The sequence below is a fragment of the Fundulus heteroclitus genome, chromosome 17, assembly GCF_011125445.2.
Source record: "Fundulus heteroclitus isolate FHET01 chromosome 17, MU-UCD_Fhet_4.1, whole genome shotgun sequence".
NCBI lineage: Eukaryota > Metazoa > Chordata > Actinopteri > Cyprinodontiformes > Fundulidae > Fundulus > Fundulus heteroclitus.
Window position 1 is genome coordinate 16,734,060 of NC_046377.1, and position 21,629 is coordinate 16,755,688.

The 21,629-nt window shown below is 39.4% G+C and overlaps 2 protein-coding genes across 2 annotated transcripts; both read left to right on the forward strand.

Moving 5' to 3' along the window:
- The first annotated feature begins 3,382 nt into the window (after window positions 1-3,382).
- Window positions 3,383-11,124, forward strand: LOC105934017 (fibroblast growth factor 6). The gene is made up of 3 exons (XM_012873831.3): window positions 3,383-4,133; window positions 4,567-4,670; window positions 8,377-11,124. Exons 1-3 carry the CDS (start codon window positions 3,791-3,793, stop codon window positions 8,551-8,553), a joined length of 624 nt encoding a protein of 207 aa, XP_012729285.2. The 5' UTR covers window positions 3,383-3,790; the 3' UTR covers window positions 8,554-11,124.
- A 5,192-nt stretch (window positions 11,125-16,316) lies between these two features.
- fgf23 (fibroblast growth factor 23) lies at window positions 16,317-21,419 on the forward strand. The gene is made up of 3 exons (XM_012873830.3): window positions 16,317-17,432; window positions 17,538-17,641; window positions 20,092-21,419. Exons 1-3 carry the CDS (start codon window positions 17,198-17,200, stop codon window positions 20,545-20,547), a joined length of 795 nt encoding a protein of 264 aa, XP_012729284.2. The 5' UTR covers window positions 16,317-17,197; the 3' UTR covers window positions 20,548-21,419.
- Window positions 21,420-21,629: the final 210 nt, after the last annotated feature.

The following is a 21,629-nucleotide window of genomic DNA, read 5'->3' on the forward strand; positions in this document are numbered from 1 at the left end:
TACCTACCAACTTACTCACTTACGTACCTAACCACCTACTTATTTATTTACCCATTTACCTACCTTCCTTACTATCTATCAACTTACTTACTTACCTACCTAACTACCTACTTACTTACTTACCTACCTAACTACCTACCTACTTACTTACTTACTTGCCTACCTTACTACCTGCTTACTTACCTACTTAGCTACCAACTTACTTACCTACTTAACTACCTACTTATTTATTTACCTACTTACCTACCTACCTTACTACCTACTTACTTACTTACTTACTTACCTACCAATTTACTTACCTAACTAACTACATACTTCCTTATTTACCTACTTAAGTACCTACCTTACTACCTACTTACTTACCAACTTACTTACCTACCTAACTACCTACTTACTTACTTACTTGCCTACCTTACTACTACTACCTGCTTACTTACCTACTTAGCTACCAACTTACTTACCTACTTAACTACCTACTTATTTATTTACCTACTTACCTACCTACCTTACTACCTACTTACTTACTTACCTACCAACTTACTTACCTACCTAACTACCTACTTCCTTATTTACCTACTTACGTACCTACCTTACTACCTACTTACTTACTTACCTACCAACTTACTTACCTACCTAACTACCTACTTCCTTATTTACCTACTTACATACCTACCTTACTGCCTACTTACCTACCAACTTACTTACTTACCTACCTAACTACCTACTTACTTACTTGCCTACCTTACTAAGTGCTTACTTACCTACTTAGCTACCAACTTACTTACCTACTTAACTACCTACTTATTTATTTACCTACTTACCTACCTACCTTACTACCTACTTACTTACTTACTTACCGACCTACTTTACTACCTACTTACCTACCAACTTACTTACTTACCTACCTAACTACCTACTTAATTACTTACTTACTTGCCTACATTACTACCTGCTTACTTACCTACTTAGCTACCAACTTACTTACCTACTTATTTATTTACCTACTTACCTACCTACCTTACTACCTACTTACTTACTTACTTACCTACCAACTTACTTACCTACCTAACTACCTACCTTCTTACTTACTTACTTACTTACTTGCCTACCTTACTAGCTTGCTTACTACCTACTTAGCTACCAACTTACTTACCACCTAACTACCTCTTCCTTATTTACCTACTTACGTACCTACCTTACTGCCTACTGTACCTATCAGCTTACTCACTTACCTACCTAACTACCTACTAATTTATTTACATACTTACCTACCTAACTACCTACCAACTTACTTACCTACTTACTTACCTACCTACCTACCTACCTACCTACCTACCTATCTACCTACTTACCTACCAACTTACTCATCTACCTAACTACCTACTTACTTACCAACTTACTTACCTACTTATTTATTTACCTACTTACCTACCTACCTTACTACCTACTTACTTACTTACTTACCTACCAACTTACTTACCTACCTAACTACCTACCTTCTTACTTACTTACTTACTTACTTGCCTACCTTACTAGCTGCTTACTTACCTACTTAGCTACCAACTTACTTACCTACCTAACTACCTACTTCCTTATTTACCTACTTACGTACCTACCTTACTGCCTACTTACCTATCAGCTTACTCACTTACCTACCTAACTACCTACTAATTTATTTACATACTTACCTACCTAACTACCTACCAACTTACTTACCTACTTACTTACCTACCTACCTACCTACCTATCTACCTACTTACCTACCAACTTACTCACCTACCTAACTACCTACTTACTTGCTTACTTACTTATCTACCAACTTACTTACCTACCTAACTACCTACTAACTTACTTACTTACCTACTTACTTACAGTACCTACCTACCTACGTACTTACTAAATGGAATGCTAAAAGAAAAAAGCTAAAACTAGTCCAACAATGGGTTAAATCACTTTTGGTTTGGTATGGTTTAGTCAACAGAATTATGAGCCATCAAGTAGTCAACTAAAATTAATTAAATCCCACTAAACACTAACCCCAGTATCAGTAAAGACAGATACTAATATGGTACAGAATCCTTTGATATAAAAGTGTTGTCAATAAAGAGGGATGTTTCTTCTGCACTAAAACATCCAGAAATAGAGTCGATGATGTGATGACTTCACCCAGTAAGACTTATTTAGGTTACCTGTTCTTTAAAATGAACCATCAATGCCCATAAATATCACTGACAAATGCTTAGGTTGGACTATTGACTCCTACCACCAGTGCATGCTCAGATAAAATATAATATAATTATGCTAACACATAGCTAACCATTTCCTTTTATTACTGACAGCTGCAAAAATGCTAACTATTTATAATAAGTAAAATCGAACGGCATCTCCTGCAACAAGACAATGAGCTAAAGAACAATAAAAATTCAACTTCTGAAAGGTAAAAAAAAATTACTCACATTGATTTGAAGACGTTGAGGCTAAAATTAGGCTGCTTCCTGTTTTTCCTTTAATCCCAGAAAACGTCTTGTTGTCACCACCCGTTTACCACTACTCGACTATGGTGACGTTTTTTTAAAATAAATTCCTCACAATCTTCATTTATTAGATTCAGCTTTGTGTAGAGCTCTAAGATTCATGCAGATAGATGGAGACTCATCACTGCACTTTCTATTGTTTAGTTAGTTGATCACTGCCTCTGCCCAGAGTTTTTCCACTGGTACTTTTTTTATCTTTAAAGCTATTCTTGGTTTATTGCTTCTGTATTTGTCCCCATGAGTGCCACCTAAACACACCAGTGACAGTCAAGGATCCTAGGATGTCATCACTCGCTGTGTTCGCTCGATCCATGAATGTTTTGAAGTGGCCTAGTCAAAGTCCAGACTAAAATTTGAATGTGAATTTGTGTAAGGACCTTAAATAGCTTGTTCATGCAGGAAAATCCATATAACGCAATGGAAATAAAACAATTTCCAAATAAAAGTGGGTATAAATTCCTCCACAGTGACGTAAAGACTAATTATTGATGCTTGTTGCTGCCAAGGGGGACAAAATCAGTCATTAAGTTAGAGTTTTTTTTCTTTTTTTACATATAACCATAGTTCTTTTCCCACTACTTTTTGTTACCTTCGTTGGATATTTAAATTTGTTTGATGATCTGAAACGGAAATACTAATAAACAGAAGGTGTATGTATATGGGCAATTTTTTTTTTCTTTTATTCGGTATTTCCAGTCACTAAAAGAATATTTTATTTTGAAAAGCACAGGAGGAAACTGTTGTTTTGAAGTGGCTCTTACTTGCCTGACGCTGGTGTGAAGGTGCAGAACCCCCACCCACCCCCCTCCCCCCACCTCCACCCCGCTCCCCATCACTGGTGTCAGACCTGCGGGTGCTGCTGAGGTCCAGGAGCTCTCTCCTCCTCCCATCTCCTATAGTTGTAATGTGGTTGAAGTCAGCGGTGAAGTCACAGTGATGTCATTTGAGGATGTGAGATAGTAAGGGGCAAGGTGAGCTGGTCTTGCAGAGTGGTGCCCCCACCCCACCCCCAATCCACGGCCAGCGTTGCCTGTACAACGGCGCGGAGCGGCGAAAGATGGTCATCGCCACCGGCACCAATCCAAGCTCCGACGCGTTCTGTTCTCCACTTGCTCAGATCTCGGGCCATGGGGCCCTGATCTACATCGATCCAAAAACTCTAAACCTTCCCCGCCAACATGCCAAAGGACAGAAGATAAGAAGAGTTGCTTTTTTAGGGCAGGTAACTTTAACCAGGTGCCCCAAAGGTAAACTGGATGGCCATTGCGCAAAGGTGTCACTACAGCATGCGCAGCGGGGCCGGGACGCACTGGACGCTGCCAGCAGTTATTGTTCTGTGGACTTCTCTGTGGGCAATCGCTTCCTCTTTTCCGATCCCGAGCAGGACTAATGCTACGTCGCTAGAAAGGAAGTGGGAGACCCTTTTCTCCCGCTCCTACCTGGGTATAAACGGGGGCAGATCGCAGATGAACTGGCAGAGCGACTACTTGCAGGGCATCAAAAGAGTGCGGCGGCTGTACTGCAACGTGGGCATTGGGTTTCACCTGCAGGTGCTCCCAGACGGCAGGATAAGCGGCGTGCACAGTGAGAACCCATACAGTGAGTTACGTCCAGCGAAATGCATTGGGATCCAAAGAGAGTGTGACTGTGTGAAAGTTAGAGCCGCTCCTGCATGATATGTAATAGCTAAGCAACGTCGGCATGGTTGAAAGTTCCCGAAAGCAAAAAAAAAAAAAAAAAAAAAACGGCGCATCGAGCCGCGCACCCGTGCAGCCGAAAACATGTCACGAATGCATGACGCCGACTTATTTTTACCCTGCTGTAGGAGACTCATGTTCCTCTCAGCACGCTGTAAACCACCCGCAATGTCTAAGATGCAGATCGCTGATTACAGCGCAGATAAACGAGCAGCATCCAAGTCGCAGTGCACCTGCAATGTTACACCCACCACTGCTGCATAGGCCACTTAAACTTGTCCCGGAGCGCGCAGCGTGGCGCCGGCTCTGCCCCACTAACACTGTGTCTCACTCAGGTCTGATAGAGATCTCCACCGTGGACCGAGGAGTGATCAGCCTGTTCGGGGTGAGGAGTCAGCTGTTTGTCGCAATGAACAGCCGAGGGAGGTTGTACGGAACGGTACGTTACAGTGCGCAACTCAGTCACACGTCCTGCTGAGTGCTAAGAGGGGTTCACACAGAGCTGCTGCTGCATCCGCTGCTGTTATTAATATGAGAGGAGAGGAAAGGAAAGGAAAAGAGAGGAAAGGAAAGGAAAGGAAAGGAAAGGAAAGGAAAGGATAGGAGAGGAGAGGAGAGGAGAGGAGAGGAGAGGAGAGGAGAGGAGAGGAGAGGAGAGGAGAGGAGAGGAGAGGAGAGGAGAGGAGATGAGATTTGTAACGCATGATTTATCACAAATTAACGCGCTGCAGTGGCTCAACAAGAGCAAACGTCATATTTTTTTTTTATTTTTTTTTTTGCCACTGATTACGGATTATGTACCAGAAATTAATTTACCCCGAGTGTTAAATGTTTAAAGCAGGGGTGTCCAAACTTTTCGGCTAGAGGGCCGACATTATGAAGTCAGAAATACTCAAGGGCGAAAAGAAAAATGAATAAATAGAAACAAATAAATGTATATATTGGGATTTTGTTTTAGTAATATAGTAATATCATCTATATTGTCATTGAAACATGCATTGAAACATACATTACAACGAAAATTGTTTTCTGCTTTTAACCCATCACCCTTGGGGAGCAGTGGGCTGCCATGTGCGGCGCCCGTGGAGCAATATGGGGTTAAGGGTCTTGCTCAGGGACCCAGAGTGCAGGCGCTGGGGATCAAACCGGGTACTTGCAACCTTCTCTGAGTGCAAGCTCGCTGCTCTAACCACTTGGCCACAACCCCCCACAAAATATGACCATTTAAATAAAACAAATTAGTCAGATTTTCTGTAGTAAAGGGACGTGGACGTCACTGTAGATCCAAAGTTAAAGACAGATTTGCCCAATTGCTTTATGAAAAGATGGTCACCCAGTTTGCAAATTTTTTAGGCTCAGTTGAAAACTAACAGCATTCTTTTTGGTCGAGCAATATACGACTTGGGTCAGTATTCCTTTTAAAAAAGACTGGCTGCATTTAGCTACTGTTAATAAACGAATTCAGGACAGATTTTAGCGCACCAAATTCTGCATTTGAGTTAAAGATCTCGGAGAGATGTAGTCCCATTTGCTATGAAATTAAAGAAAATGTAAGAAGTCTGGTTGTTAATAGATTAATACCTTGGGTTGTTAACCTGTCTTTAATAACTTTTCCCTAAGTAAAACTAAAAAGTTTCCATCTGCATCAGTCATCTGTGCTGGTCTTTAATGAAATGCAGTTGGGGGGGCCACACAAAATCAGTCCAGGGGCCGCAAATGGCCCCCGGGCCACGCTTTGGACACGCCTGGTTAAATAGACTAAAATCCTTTTAGAAAATAAGTTATTGAAAAACTTTGGTTATTTAAATGTGACTTTCGTGAAACTCTAAATCAATCCACTTTGTTTGCATTTTCAAACCTTGCACACAGTTTAAAAAAAATGCTTAGAAATGTTAATTGGAAACTAAAATATCTACGTCGTTATTTGAAGCAAAACTGTTTAAAACGTTAAACAAACGTATAAAAAGCGACGAAATTCTATCGAATTCTCGTAAATGCCAAACTCATCCCTTGTGCTTTTGACTGTAATTGTACTACAATGACATCTTTTAATCTTAAATTCTTTAAAAACATGGAAGGACGTCAAGAATCACAGATTTTTGAAGTTTATCAGTTAAGAGTTAAGAGATAAATGTTCCAATGTTATTCGAAAATTTGAATAATTATATATATAATTAAGTCATCGGGCATGATAAAAACTACATATTTATTACTATGAGGGGCAATAAATCACACTTAATTAATGTAATTATTTTGTGGCCTAATGGTTAGAGCAGGGTGCTTGCATGCTGTAAAGCACAGGTGTCAAACTCAAGGCCCGCGGGCCGAATCCGGCCCGTCAAGGTAAATTATCCGGCCCTCAAGAGCCAAAAAAAAAAAAGGCATAACATGTCATAATGTACAGGTATATATCCTTTTAAGGTGTAAAAAGTGGCTAAAACTGTGCCTCCTGTAAGTGTAACTCACCCCAATATCAACTTTTCTTGCAGATAAACTGTATAAACTGGGCCTAAGGTTGCTATTTTTATGTTTTTTATACTTCTATGTGAACTGGAATGAAATTATGAAATGAAAAGTATCGTCTATACACGTGCTACCGGCCCTTTTTTGACTTCATGATGCCAAAGTGGCACCATATAGAAATGAGTTTGACACCCCTGCTGTAAAGGATGCCATGTCCCAGTTTTGCATTCCACAGAATGCCACTCTGGGTGCTTGAGGAAGACCCGTAGCCCCAGACTGCTCCCCAGGCGTTGCAGAGGCAGACCACTGCCCCCTAAACGATGGGTTAAATGCAGGAGACATGTTGCTGTAAAATATTTAACCGTGAACAGGTTCTTTTTGTGTTTGAGCCCGAGAAATTGAGAATTACTTTGTTATTGGCTGAACAAACATAATTTCCAGCTCTGAGCTCCAACTTCTGAGGAAACTCAGACGCAGCATTTGTTCCCGGGTGTTTTTCCAAACTGATCAGATTTATATGTTGCATTTGGGACAACGGCTTCTACCTCTCCGAGTGGCTTTTCAGCCCATGTTGGTGCAGGACTTGCTTCACTCTGCAACTAGCTCCACCCAGCACCCTTACAAGCTCTTAAGGCTTTTGTTTTGAGGTGGATTCACACATTTTAGACCAAAAGACGTTCATTTCCATAGTGACAGCTGGACAAATGGTGTTAATACATGCATGCCAGGGCCGGATTATCCATAAGGGCCAGAGGGCACCACATGACACATGCTTTAAAAATATATTTTTCATAAATTGTTATATTATTTACTTGAAATTGTTGAAAGACCATGCATTATTTGTTTTGTAAACACTGATGTCACAATAATAATAAATGTTAATTAAATCAAGATTTTTTTTTATTTCAACATTTTAAAATGAGATATTTGAATATTGCTCACTGCTCATATGCCTACATGTAGTTGTGTAAGTTAGTAAATAGTAAATTACATTACAGAAATCCCCTTGATTATGTCTGATGTTTTTGACCGGAGGACAGCACGGGTAAGGGGGGGGGGGGCTTTGAGGTATAGTGCCCAGGGGCACCACATTGTCTTAATACGGGCCTGATATAGCTGTTTGAGGAATATTGTATAAAATAAGCATATAATAAGTGTATACGTATATACAAAATGAAATAGATACGTTTTATTGTCTTACATTATATATCTATCTATCTATCTATCTATATATATATATATATATATATATATATATATATATATGTATATATATATATATATATATATCTTACATGTATACATATATTTATATGTCTTACATTATATATACATACATATATATATATATATATATATATATATATATATATATATATATATATATATATATGTGTATATATATATATATATATACATATATATATATATATATATATATATATATATATATATATATATATATATATATATATATATATATATATAATGTAAGAAAAACATTTTTTTTGTGAATTTTTGTGAACAAAATGTTGTGAATTAACCACTCAGAAAAGGTTTAGTCAGTTTTAATTTCAGGCAGGGAGAATAAAGGGTTACCTATCTTTCGTTGGTGAATGTAAACGTCTGGTTTCTACGGTATTTTGCGATGTTCCCTGACCGCATCTTTCTCTCTCGTCTAGAGAGTCTTCAAGGACGAGTGTAAGTTCAAGGAGACGTTGCTGGCGAACAACTACAACGCCTACGAGTCTTTTGTTTACAAGGACTTCTACATCGGCCTCAGCAAGCACGGCCGCGTCAAGAGAGGCAACAAGGCGACCACCGCCATGACTGTCACACATTTCCTGCCGCGACTATGAGAGAAGCTGACTTTTTTCGGAGAAATTTGCACATGTGGATGTTCCTCCAGGTAACATGTATGTAGAAATGCAACGTCCTGACAGATCCACCCACGGACTGCGATGGAGAACACAAATATTTATTCTGTTATACATACATATGTGTATATTTGGATAGCCGTGTTTGTAAATGTATGCCAAACTGTGCTGCTTATTGTTTTTCTGGACAGGGCGAGTCTAGGCCTTTCCCTGTCCCACTTTACCTTGGTGCTTGCTGTAACTGAACTACACGCCACTTACTTTTTTTCTGAGATGGAGGATGAGCTATACGCTGTGCTTTTAAAGAGTGAAACGAATACTTTTTATTACCTCAACGAACCACTTCACTAGATGAAGGAATGCATGGACTTCTGCCCAAATATGTGTTGTATCGTTTTATTCAAATGTTCGAATGCTTGACGGTTCGCTGCTCTATTATTGATGTCCGGCAGTGGAGGGGAGAAATTTAAATGCACTACTTTTTTCCTGCACGATTTAAAGGTGCCTTGGTGTTCCCACTTGCTGGCCCCCCTTTAAACCTCTGTGTAAGAGACACCCGGAGGAGTCATAAATAGGGCTGACGCTCCGGAGAGGGCCTCAGAGGAGGGGAAAGGAAGGGGGTCGGCTATCTCTGGTTTATTTTCTTTTCTGTAATTAGATCGATCAAGTAATAAGCAATCTGTGGTTGAGACCAGAGAACGGTCGGCCATAGAGACTGGCACGAAGCCATATGTCTAACTGTGTAGCATATCCAGTAAGCAAACAGGGTGGAAAAACCGTATGTGCTGCAGCATGAAGAAACTTTTTCGGGTCGGACCTGGCTTGCTTCTGCACAATTATCGACTGAGCGGATGAAGCAAACACAAATGCTGCTGCACAATGCCTTCGGAGGAGCCCCAGCTGTAGAGAGGGCTGCTATTTTTTTGAAATGCAAAGCTTTTAGCTGCTATTAAGAGGACGAAACCAATGGAAAACAATGTAAATAGCTGTGAGTTTAAAAGAAGACTTTTTGTAGCACAAAAAAAATATATACAAAGGCTGCACAAGAAACCAGCAATGATGCTACTTAAACACGTGGTTTCTTTAGTTTGTCTTTGTTTTTGTGTGTTTGGGGGAGTATTTTGGTGCTGTAGGAGTTTTTTTTTTTGTTTTTGTTTGCAGTCTTGTCATCTTTTCTGTAGCAGCACTGCAGTGGCACGTTAGTGCAGGAAGCTGGAGACAAACAGACCTAATTGCAAGTATGGATTAATGGGTTTTTGTACATCGAAGACTGAAAGGATAACGTAGTTGAAAAAGAGGATCCAAAGGTTACGTTTTTGGCATGCACACTTAGGCTTAAATGATGGCAGAGATGTATACATAGCAGCAGGTTTGTCCACAAAGCTGAAGGTGGAGGACGTTTTGCAGACTCATGTATTGGATATTTTTGTTCAGTATTCCAAAGATGTTTTTCTCGCCTCGCTCTCTGGATTCCCAAGACTCCTCTAGAGTGAATCTACTTGTAGTTTCTGCAGCTGTTAACCGCTTCATTCCTGTGCGACAGGAAGAAGGACTATTTAAACCCAGGAAAGACGTGCGTATGCGCGGAGTCGGCATGCTGTCTTTGTTTGTCAAACCGCCGCCCCCTCTGCAGGAATGTGGGTTTGTCAGGGTGACAGCGACGCTTCCCCACATACCTGAACTCTTGACAGGCTGCACTGTCCACCTCTGCCTCTTTTGCTGCCCCCAACCTTAACCCCCACAACTCACCCGCTGCAGGGAGGAACCTGTCAGATTCCAGTTTTAACCTGCGAGCTTCCTCCTCTCATTTCAGCCTGTTTTAGTTCAAGGTCAGAGTCACTGAGCAGCCTTTGGTTCCACGCCTGTGGTCAGGGTGGTCTGTTGTCCAGAACAGGAATTTAAATAATCTTTTTTTTTTTGGCATAAAGAGTCTTGTAAAAGTGCTCATACCCCACCGTGTGTGCGTTACAAACACAAAACCCATGTGAGAGATCGGCACCAAGTACAGCGCAATTAGGAAGTGGAAGGAAAAGCATACACTGGTTTAAAACTTTCTCAAAAACAAAAAAAATCTGACAATTGGCAACCATTCAGCTCCCGTTAGGTGAGATGTTGTAGAGCCACCGTTTGCTGCAAATACAAACTATTCTCGCTGTATGATGCCTTTACATTCAGGGATGAAGTGTTCAGGGTGAAGTCAAATGTTACTGCATATAATCAGAAAGTTACATTTAAGTTTCATCTGACTAGAGCTCCTTCTTCTATGTGTTTGTTGTTTCCCACATGCCTTGTGGCAAAATACAAATATTTTGTTTACAAAGTGACTTTCTTCCTGTCACTCATCCTAATCTGAGCAGTTCATGACTAATAGTCGTCTTGTTAATAGATTCTCCTACCTGAGCTGAGTTGATCTGCAGCTCCTCCAGAGTTACCATGGGCCTCTTGGTTGTTTCCTCAGATTAATCCCATCCATGGTCAGCCTGTAAATGTGGGTGTATAACCATAGTCAATCAATCTTTACTTAAATAGCACACACAATAGAGTGACCAGAGGTGAAAATAAGACAATGAAATGGTAAAAGCCGTAAGCAATTCAATTTTCAATTCAATTTTATTTATATAGCGCCAATTCATGAAACATGTCAAGGCACTTTCCAAAGTCAAATTCAATCAGATTATAAATTTTTTTGGGTTAAGCAATAAAACACAAAGTCCCTGTTAGGATAAATAAAACAATAAAAACAAAAACTATAAAACAGCGGTGTCCAAAGTGCGGCCCAGGGGCCATTTGTGGCCCGCTGAATGATTTTGGGCGGCCCTCAATCAAAGCTCAAGAATGGCCTAAATTTGGTTTGCCAGCTAAGATGGTTGAGGGGATACACTTTTAAAAAGTTGGGTATTTTCACTAATATGAGGCCTTTCAAATAAAGACACAAATTAAAATCTTCTTAAAAGGGAAAATGACGCGACATCGTTTGTTTTATCTTTTATCAGCCATATTTTTGCTTTTAATTTAAGTAAATAGCAAATAAGACCACAAACTTTTTACCAGAAACCAGACTTGGGTGCACCCATTTATTTAACTCGACAAAATAAAGCCAGAGTGAGCCCAGTCCTGCTCTTATTGGTGAAAACACACAAAATATATATATATATATATATAAAAAGATGATCGACCCAAATGATTTAGGATACCGTTTTCTGGGCGAACCTCCAAGAGTCTTTTTATGTTTCAAATCTAAAATTATTGACAGGTTCCTTCTCTACAGAAATCACACTAATTTGCTTGTTTGATTAAAGTATTTAGTATGTTTATTTTATTGTTGAAAAGGGTAAAAAGGAATGCTTTTTGGCATTTTGATAAAAAAAAAGGTTTTATTTTAGTGGCCCCTGAGTACTTTCTACGGGCCATTATTGGCCCCCATGGCAAACAGTTTGAACACCCCTGCTGTCAAACAACGCCATAAAAAACTACAACAGTGGCCTAAAGCTCCCCAGAATCAAAACCCAATGAAAACAGATGAGTTTTTAAAAGGGATTAGAAATCATCTAAGGTTCAGGTGGACCTCATTCCTTGTGGGGGACTGTTCAAAAATTCAGGAGCTGCAGCTGAAAAAGCTCTGTCTCCTTTAGTCACTGGCTGATTCCTCAGAACAGCTAAAAGCTTTTGTTCTTCAGATCTCAGCGTCAAATGAGGACTGTGTTTATGTAAAAGATCGGTGAGCTAAGATGGTGCCAGACCGTTTAAAGATTTAAAAACCAAAAGTAAAACCTTAAATTTTGTTCTAAAAGTAACAGGCAGCCAGTGTAGCGAAGATAAATTCGGGGTGGAGGGCTCACGATGTCGTTAGCACGTGTGCAGCAGTGTTTTGGGAAAGCTGAAAACGACGGAGAAGGGTTTGGCTAATGGTAAAATAAAAGCATGAATTACACTATGAAGGGCCTCCTGATGAATGAACCTCAAATTATATAAACTAATCTGAACTACTGCCATGACTTGCTTTACAAATTTATAAGAACAGAGGCCCAACAGCTCAGCTACATCCTGTCAGCAGGTCAGGCTTGTTTTCATTTAGACAGAAAGTTCAGCTTCATCCATGTTTTCACATCCCTTAAACAGTTAAGCAGATTCTCGACCGACTGACCACTGTTAGCTTTTAGCGGCAGATGTATCTGAACGTCGTCTGCAACAACAGTGAAATGTTGTGGTAGGTTGATGCTTCAAAGCTTGAGATGTGGTTTTATGACCTAACCCGGCTATAAACGTCTCCACATCTTTATCTCTGACCTTGGTCTTCATGATGCTGTTTGTTCTCCAGCAAACCTCTGAGCCCTTCAAGAACAGGTTGATGTAAAATGAGCTCAAATTACACACAGGTGGACTCTGTTTCATAGCTATATGACTGAAGGTCATCGTTTGCCATGGATTTTATTTCAGACTATCAGAGTAAAAGAGGAGAACTAGATATCTGCTTCCTTCTACTTCACAGTTACATGCTACTTTGTGTTGGTCTATTAAATTAAACCCTAGTAACCTGGCCAGTCAGATTGGTCATATGTAGCACTCTCCGTTCTGCACATTATCAGGTCTGCTCCCATCGAGTCCGTTCGGGGGAAAGGAGGAGCATTCAGCAGAACTCTCTGAGCTGATTGGGCAAAGCGACACCTATGGTTGGTTTTAGCCAATCACAGTAACAGATGAAAACGTAAGCAGCAGGCGCCATGAGAAAACACAAATTACAGGGGCAAGCTGACGTGTCCTCCTGCGCTGCCGTGTTTATTTTGGTTCAGGTGTGGCCTCGGCACCTCTTGCCATCATCACAGCTGAATGTCCCGCCTTAAACCATAATACCGCGACGGGATTGGCCGACCCGTACTGGGCTGAGGCGGGTTTAAGATGGATTGTCGTGTCTGTGAACACACAAATATCGCGAGAATTCAGCTTGCTGGCAAGATTTGTGAAACATTGAAGGTCGGAACATTGCAAAATCAGTAAAAGTTTAAGAGATATGAACAATTTTACAAAGCACTTGATGAGTTTTGGTAGCAAGTTTGGTTCCCTCCATGGATTTGATCTGCTAACTACGGGGGCTGCAGTAAATCTCTAGAGCAGGGGTGTCAAACTCATTTTGGTTTAGGGGCTTAATCTGATCTCAAGAGGGCCACACGAGTAAACCCATTGCAAGATTAAATAGAACTAATAAAAGTGAACTTGTTGTTGATTTTTATATTAAATGAATTTCACTTTTACACAATATATTATGAATAACCTCAGCGTTTTTAAGAAAAGTATGTGCAATTTCAACAATACTTTTACTCAGTTAAACATTTACTTAAGTGCATTATGCATAAGAACTGATCACAGTGATTGTACAATGTTGAAAAACATTTATTCACATTTTTTGGAACTTAAAAACACTGTCCTACATGACAAAATACATCAAACAGATAAAAATTAAGAAATTATTTAAAATCAATTTTCCACATCTGAAGCTCAGTGCTACCATCTGCTGATTAAAACACAGCGCCCCTCGTGGACAATATAGGAACTGCAGATTTTCAATTAAATGAAGTACATGTTTTTGTCAATAATTGTTTTATTATTCTCTTCCTTTTATCTCCTCTTTCTTTCACCTTTTCTTTTTTTCTTCTTGTTCTTCCTTTCCTCTCCTACTTTCCCATTGTAGTCTCCATATTATTTGAGATATTCCCCGCATGAATCATAATAAAACTATTCATATTCAAAAATCAAGCGGAGCACTATGGCAAAAGCAGTACTGCTCCACTTGTGAAAGTCAAATCTGATGAGCTCTTTTTGCCATTAAGACAACAATTCTTATTGCCACATTGCCAGACAGGACACTGTAAAAAAAAAAATCAAAAAAAAAAAAAAATACAAACATAACATTATCATTTTTGAATAATGATAATGCATTTAGCCACCGGGCTGGACTAAATTGTTCGGCGGGCCGTATGTTTGACACCCCTGATCTAGAGAATATTTTCCGAGTTGTAACAGGCTGCGATGAGTTAAACCACGCTGATGCTGAGCTCAGACGCTCCTCCTTCTGTCCCGACCTCAAACCCCTCTAATCGCCACATGCTGTCTGCTCCATCGATTCCTGTCATTATGACCTTCGCGCATAAATCGCTTCAGCAGATAAGAGTTTGTCAATGAGGCTGCGTGTTGGCTCCTTTGGAGATTTCTCAGGATGTAGTTTCGGCTGAGAAAGAAAAGGTAAAAGGTAAACTTGCACATCAAGATGTCTGATGTCTGTAGTAGCACTTTAAGCAGGACATCTTGATCAATAAACTGCAGCAGATAAATGTGATGGATACTGAAAAAGGGTTTAAACGTAAAAAAAAAAAAAAAAAATCAACGTTCAGCTTTGATTCAAACCTTATAAAACTGATTTTCTTGCTATTTATTTGTCTTTCCACATCTTATTTTAAGTTAATTTAACTGAAGGTAAGGAATATGTCCTTTTATGTTTGAATGTATAGCAGCAAGCCTGAGTCCTGAGCTCGACTGCAGGCCCGTGCTTCCTGTGTTTTTCTCGATTCCTCTGTTCTCATATACCTCACCTCCTGCCTTGGTTTTGGTTTGCTGATCACTGTAAAATAAGACGAAACAAACTTTAATGATTTGTTTCTGAGGGCAGACATTGCTAATTGATTTTGGTTCCTTTTATTTTTGTACGTATGTGCTGTGCACAGCAATCTACTGTATTCCTGAGATAAGAAATAATAAAAGTTTGTTTTTGTTTGTTCTTTTTTTTTTTTTTTTTTTTTTTTTACATGTGGCTGATTATGTTTTGTGTCCCACAGCGTTTCTACAAACTTTTTAGATCAAAAGTTCCAGAGTCAAGCTTTTCAGATTTACATGCTTATCTTAAATGCCCACATTCAAAAGTATTTTTACTTTGATTTGAGCTTGTTTACAGTTAAACTGCATCCATGACTCTCATGGCAAAGCGCTGTATTATTATATTTTTTGTCTAAAATTAAACAAACAAGAAGATGAACTAAGTCTGGAGTTTATATCTGGTGCCGACGTCATTAATGCATCATTTATGCTGCCAACCACTGAAAAACAACAACAGATTTGTGTTTTTTAGGAAATGGCAGAGGGAATAAAGTCTGGAAACGTAAGTGATTTTCCAAACTGGGTTTTCTTCTTCCATACAAACTCAACCCAGAAAAGCCATAAAAGTCTGCTCAGAAGTTTACATACACTCATCATGGGCATAAATGCCTTAACCTATTTTCTTTCGAGGGTGGAATGATCATACAATCATAAGATACGATGATTTTAAAATCATAAGGGTCATAAGATTTAAGTATAAGGTGATTTTTCTTTCTCACCAATATTTGGTGAAAAGTTTCTTATCAAGTTGCTCTCAAACCATTTGCTTTTTGTAGCCATCAGCAAGCTCCTAGCATAGCTTTGCAGAATAGTTGACCACTCTCCTTGACAGAATTTGTGTGGAGCTTAATTCATCTGGTTGGTTTCCTTGCACTGAGAAGACTTTTAAACGTCCAAAAATATTTTACACATTAGGTCCTGTAAAGGGGCCGTGTTAAAATCTTAATATCAGCTTGATTTATTCCCTAAACAACTAATTTGGAGGGTTGATTGGGATAACTGGACACTTAATTGTGTCCAAGCTTGTATCTCCCATTCAGATAAAATAATATGAGTTTAAATGTTAAAAACAATCCAGGAAATATCAAGGCTTAAACATATGATACCGGATCACCAGAATCACTGTCCACAGAAAAGCAGGTTTAGCAACAAGATGGGCTGAGAATCTGCTGAATTAAAACTGCTTTATATCAATGAGCATATGCTTCCAATTCTTATTTTTAAGAATCACTTTTTTACTCTTACATACTTTTATTTATAAAAACAGCCAAAAGTGGACATGAATTTTAATTTCTACAGTAAGCGAGGTGGGTTTTTTCTCTCTTAGAAATCAAATGGATGTAAATGGTTGACTGTTTTCTAGGCTTCTGCAACTTTTCAGTCTCTTTTGTGGGCATCTTTAAGTAAGGGAGTGTCTCCATCTGCTGGTGAAAGACAGGAAATGCGGAGACGTGCAGGTGCGTCAAATCAATGAAAGAGAACCAAGTTGTAAAGCGCACAGTCCAGTCCGTCCATAACATCCGCACAAAAGCTGCAAAGAGCGTAAACAGAAGCAGCGATTTTAATCACTTTAATCTAGAAAGACAGATATAACATCTATCATTTTTTGTTGGTTGAAAAGCTTCAGGCTAATACAGAGACTTTTTAAACTATTGCACAATACATCATCCAACGCTAAATGACAACCTGAACCAGAGGATTATTAATAAACAGCTTAAAGTGGAGGATGCCAGACGTGTAACCAAAAATACGAGTCCTGTTGTTTGACCAACAGCTCTGGCATAAACACAGAGGTGGAAGTGGCCCTTCCGTTGCAGCAGCCCGCACATCTTTGGGGGCGACAGTTTTTTTTTTTTTTTTTTCGAGCAAAGGATGTGAGCAGGAGTGGCGCTCGGAGGGGTTTAAAAAGGTACTGTCACCAAACTTTGGCGCAACAGAACCTCTGAGAAGTTCCAGCAGCTCCCAGTGAAAAAACACCAGGATGGACCTCAGCAAGCGACCTGGAATGAGGGACACCCTACTGGCGCTCTTCCTCGCCGTCTTGCAGGGTCTTCCCATCGGAGAAGCAGTCCCGAACCCGTCTCCGCTGGTTGGATCCAACTGGGGGAACCCGAGAAGATACATTCACCTTCAGACCTCCACGGAGTTCAACACCTTCTACCTGGAGATCAGGCTAGACGGAACCGTGTGCAGAGCCACGGCCAGAACATCATACAGTAAGCTCTGCTTTTTGATGAAGCTGCCCCTTTAAGGTTCATAATGTAGCGCTGACATCTGTCCGCATCTGTCCTTAGCGGTATCACGTTTTTCTTCCCCTGCAGGTGTGATTCTACTGAAAGCCGAGACGCGGGAGCGAATGGCCATCTTCGGCGTCAAAAGCAACCGCTTCTTGTGCATGGATTTGGAGGGCAACACCTTCACTTCGGTGAGCAGCAACCTTCCGTGCGTTTTTACGCGGTCTCTACTTTTACGCACAGAAATGTATTACGTCTCCATGCAACATTTTCTTTTTTAGCTTTTAATGCATTTTACTTTATTCGGTCCTTCGGTCTTAAACTTGCCAAATCTAATTTCATTCCACGCTATTTAACCCTTTATGGTACGTTTGGCACAAATGCGTACTTTTACGCACCACTTGTAACGCTGTATTCTGCTCCCCAGGACAGATTTTGGGGATTTTTCTCTCTAAGGAGCTAATAAAAAGACGTATTGTGTGTTGACAATAGTATAGGTAAATGCGTAAACAACAAAACTTAATTTAAAGATAAAGTTCTGAACGTTTCAAGCCAATTATTGTTCCATATGCATTATTTTTGGAAGATAGTTGAAAGTTATAATGTAATTTGTCTGACTGATAATCTGAACATTCGGAAAACATTCCTATAACCTACATTTAAAGGACTGGAATATAAAACATGAAATTAACTATTTTAAATACATTTATGTGTGGATTTCAAGCAATATCTCTGTTAATACGTCAATAATTTTGTATAGATTTATTTAATGATGTTTTTTTCTTCAGCCATTCCTCAGCTGAAGAACTAGTCACATTTTCCTTCATTCAGAACTGGCTGTAAAAATAGTTAAGAACAAGAGAAAACTGCTTATTTAAAGATAACCCCTATAAAAGACTGTGCTTGCCTAGTTTAAGGCCTATTATTAATTTATATTTCCAGATTTTGGAAAACATTTTTATGATTCTAATGTATTTCTGATTTAGCAAGATCATTTGAAAATTACCAGATAAATGACAAATTAGGATAAAATTATTTTGTAAAAGTTATGCAAGCCACCTTGTGAAGTCATTTTAAAATGGTTTTACTGTTGTACTACAGTTTTATGTGTCAGTCAGACATTTTTGTTTCTATTTAACAAGAAAACCAAGAGGTTCAAAAAAGATCTTAATACATTCTCTGTAATAAATTTCAAGTCTCTTCAGTGTGGAAACAAAAATTTAAAAGCTGCCTTAAAACTGCAAGTAAAGTCAACTTTCAGATTTGAATATTCCCAATTTAAGAAAAGTCAGGACGATTTACAACCATGAGTTAAATGTTGAAAAACACACAATATTAAGTTCTGTGTAAAAACAAAAAACTCATAATAAGTTGAGTTTATAGGACAAAATAAGTGCCTTGAACTTAAGGGGGCTGTCAGTTTTTACAGTGATTTAAATAGTTTCATTAAGTTCAATTAAAAATGTAAGGAATTTAATTTGGCTGTTAAAAGTGTGTAGTTTATTTTCAGAAGTATTGAATAAAACATTCTCAAATAAAATGTATGCAAATTTGTTTTATGAGTGAAACAAGTGAAAAAAAAAACAGTTCATTTAAAGCTTAATTCAACTTTTACATCTTAAAGACAGCCTTATTATTAAGATAAATATTTGATTTGCTGATATAATTTAAAAACTAACAAATCAGTTATAAATGCTAATGAAATACATAAAATTTCTACACCAAAAAAAAAAACAACTGTTGAAATATAACACATAAAGCTATAGAACCTTTAACTTTAATTAATATTTCTTAATAGTAGCTGAAAGGCACACAAATTAAAAAAAAAACTCGTACCATTTAAAAGTCCAATTCCAACAAACAAATAAAAAAATGTACACTGCTGGTCTGGCCTCACATGTTAAAAAGCAGTTAACAGGAACTGGTTTGAGATCAATTGATTAGTAAATAGTTACAAATGTTAAGTCCTTGACAGCCACAGATAACCTGCCTGGATCGCTGCCTCAGGTCAAAGAAACCACAGCCGGCTAGCAAGTGCGACTTTAACATTAACACCACTGTTACACTTTAAACTGGATACAAATTTTAATTCTTACTTCACAGGAGAAAGCTTAAAAAATTGTTTAAATTTAAATAATTTCAGTGACTAGTATTAAACACTCTCCAAAACTCGTTTTTATAGTGCACGCTGATAAAACAAAGAGAATTTAACCAATCAAATGTCTTTAACTTGCTCAACCTAGTCAATAAATAAATAAATATGTTAGGATTTAACCATAGTTGGATGTTACAATAACTACGGCCTTTTAAATGAATCCGAAAACATATATTTTGATCCTTGCATACTGATATAATTATGTTAACTGAATTTATCCATCCATCCATCCATTTTCCAAACCGCTTCTCCCTCATGGGGTCGCGGGGGGTGCTGGTGCCTATCTCCAGCGTTCACTGGGCGAGAGGCGGGGTACACCCTGGACAGGTCGCCAGTCTGTCGCAGGGCTGAATTTATATTGAGATGAAATAGAATAGAATTTCATTCGTTTTAACTAGCATTTAATCCAAAGTGTGTTTTATGGTGCAGAGAGTTATCAGAAATGAACCAGAGTGGTGATTAATGTCAGCCGTTTTTGTCTGGTAGCCGGTTTGTCTCAGGGAGGAATGTTTGTTCAACCACAAGCTTCTGGAGAACAACCGGGACGTGTACTACTCCACCCGCACCGGCATCCTCCTCAACCTGGAGGGCTCCCGGCAGGTGTACTCTCCGGGCCAGAATGTGCCGCAGACCGCCCTCTTCCTGCCAAAGAAGAACACGGTGCCGCTGGAGCGCCTCCTGCTGCACAGGGAGAAGAGGAACCGAGTGGTGGACCCCTCCGACCCACACAACGCCCTCCTCTGGCAGGCCGAGGACGGCTCAGACTCCAGGGCCGTGCGAGAGGACGACGGCGACCTGGACGTGGAGGTGGAGACCGAGGTTGGGGACGACGGGCTCAACGTGTCCAGGGAGACGCCGCCGCAGCCTCCCTCCAACCACGACCCCTGGAACGTGCAGTCGTCCAGACAGGCTAGCCCCTGGAGCACCGGCACCGTGGGCTGAGCTTAGAGGGACAAACTGCTCGTAAAATCCTCAGATTAGGCCATACTGCTGGTGAAAATCAGTGTTTATACACTGAAGATGCAGCATTTCACTTGAGTTGCAATAAGTTTTGCACAGTTTCTGTTGTATTGTAAATAATCTGTAACATTTGCGAAGATCAGACCTTGAGGAGATTTAGTCATTTTTCTTTATTTCAGTGTGATTACTTTAAAAAAAAAAAAAGGTAAATTCAACATGTTACAAACCCCAAAGGCAAATTATACTTCACATATTTACTTGGTATCGTTTCCAAAAATAACCAAGTGCAGCAGAAAGAATATTTTCAAATGCGCATGTGTACTTTTTGGGTTTCTTCCCAGACTAACAAACCCACAAAGATGTTTTCCCAAGACAGAAGCCCAATTTATCCTACCTCTGGTGGACCAACGGGCTTGTCTACTGGTCTGAAACCAGGCAGGCATTACTTAAATCAGCAAAACGTACATATAAATATGTGTAGGAGTAGCTACTAGTACAGTTAGGGTTTTACTTTATTGCTTTTACGTGGATTCTTAGTTACATTTCACTGCAGAATATGACTTTGTGTATCAATTTGAACAGTATTTGTCCACCATCTAATGTCTGACTCTAAAAGAAAGCGACTACAGGGTTTACAAAGCTGTAATTGTGAGTTCAAATTTGACTTTTTGTTACGTGACAATCAGGTGCTGGACACCACCAGCAAAACATGCAGAACATAAACAAAACGGTCCCAAAGACTATTTATTTATTTAAATCCATTCCTTTATTGTTATTTATGGTATTTATAAGGATGCTTTTACAGTTATAGTGTACATACGAAACAAACAAAAAAATAAAAGGTTCACTTTGAATGTATGAGCTGGAGTTGCTTTATTTTGGGATGTAATAAAGAGAGAAAAGCAAGCGTGTTCAAGCCTCTGTTTGTGCAAAAGTTGCCCGCCTGATGCTGATCAGAGGATCCACACGACAGGTTTCCACTCCGTAACCCGACATCCTGCAGAGTTTCCCACACCGTGCAATCAGGTAAAGCCAGTTAAAAGGCCTGTTCAGCACATAAATGA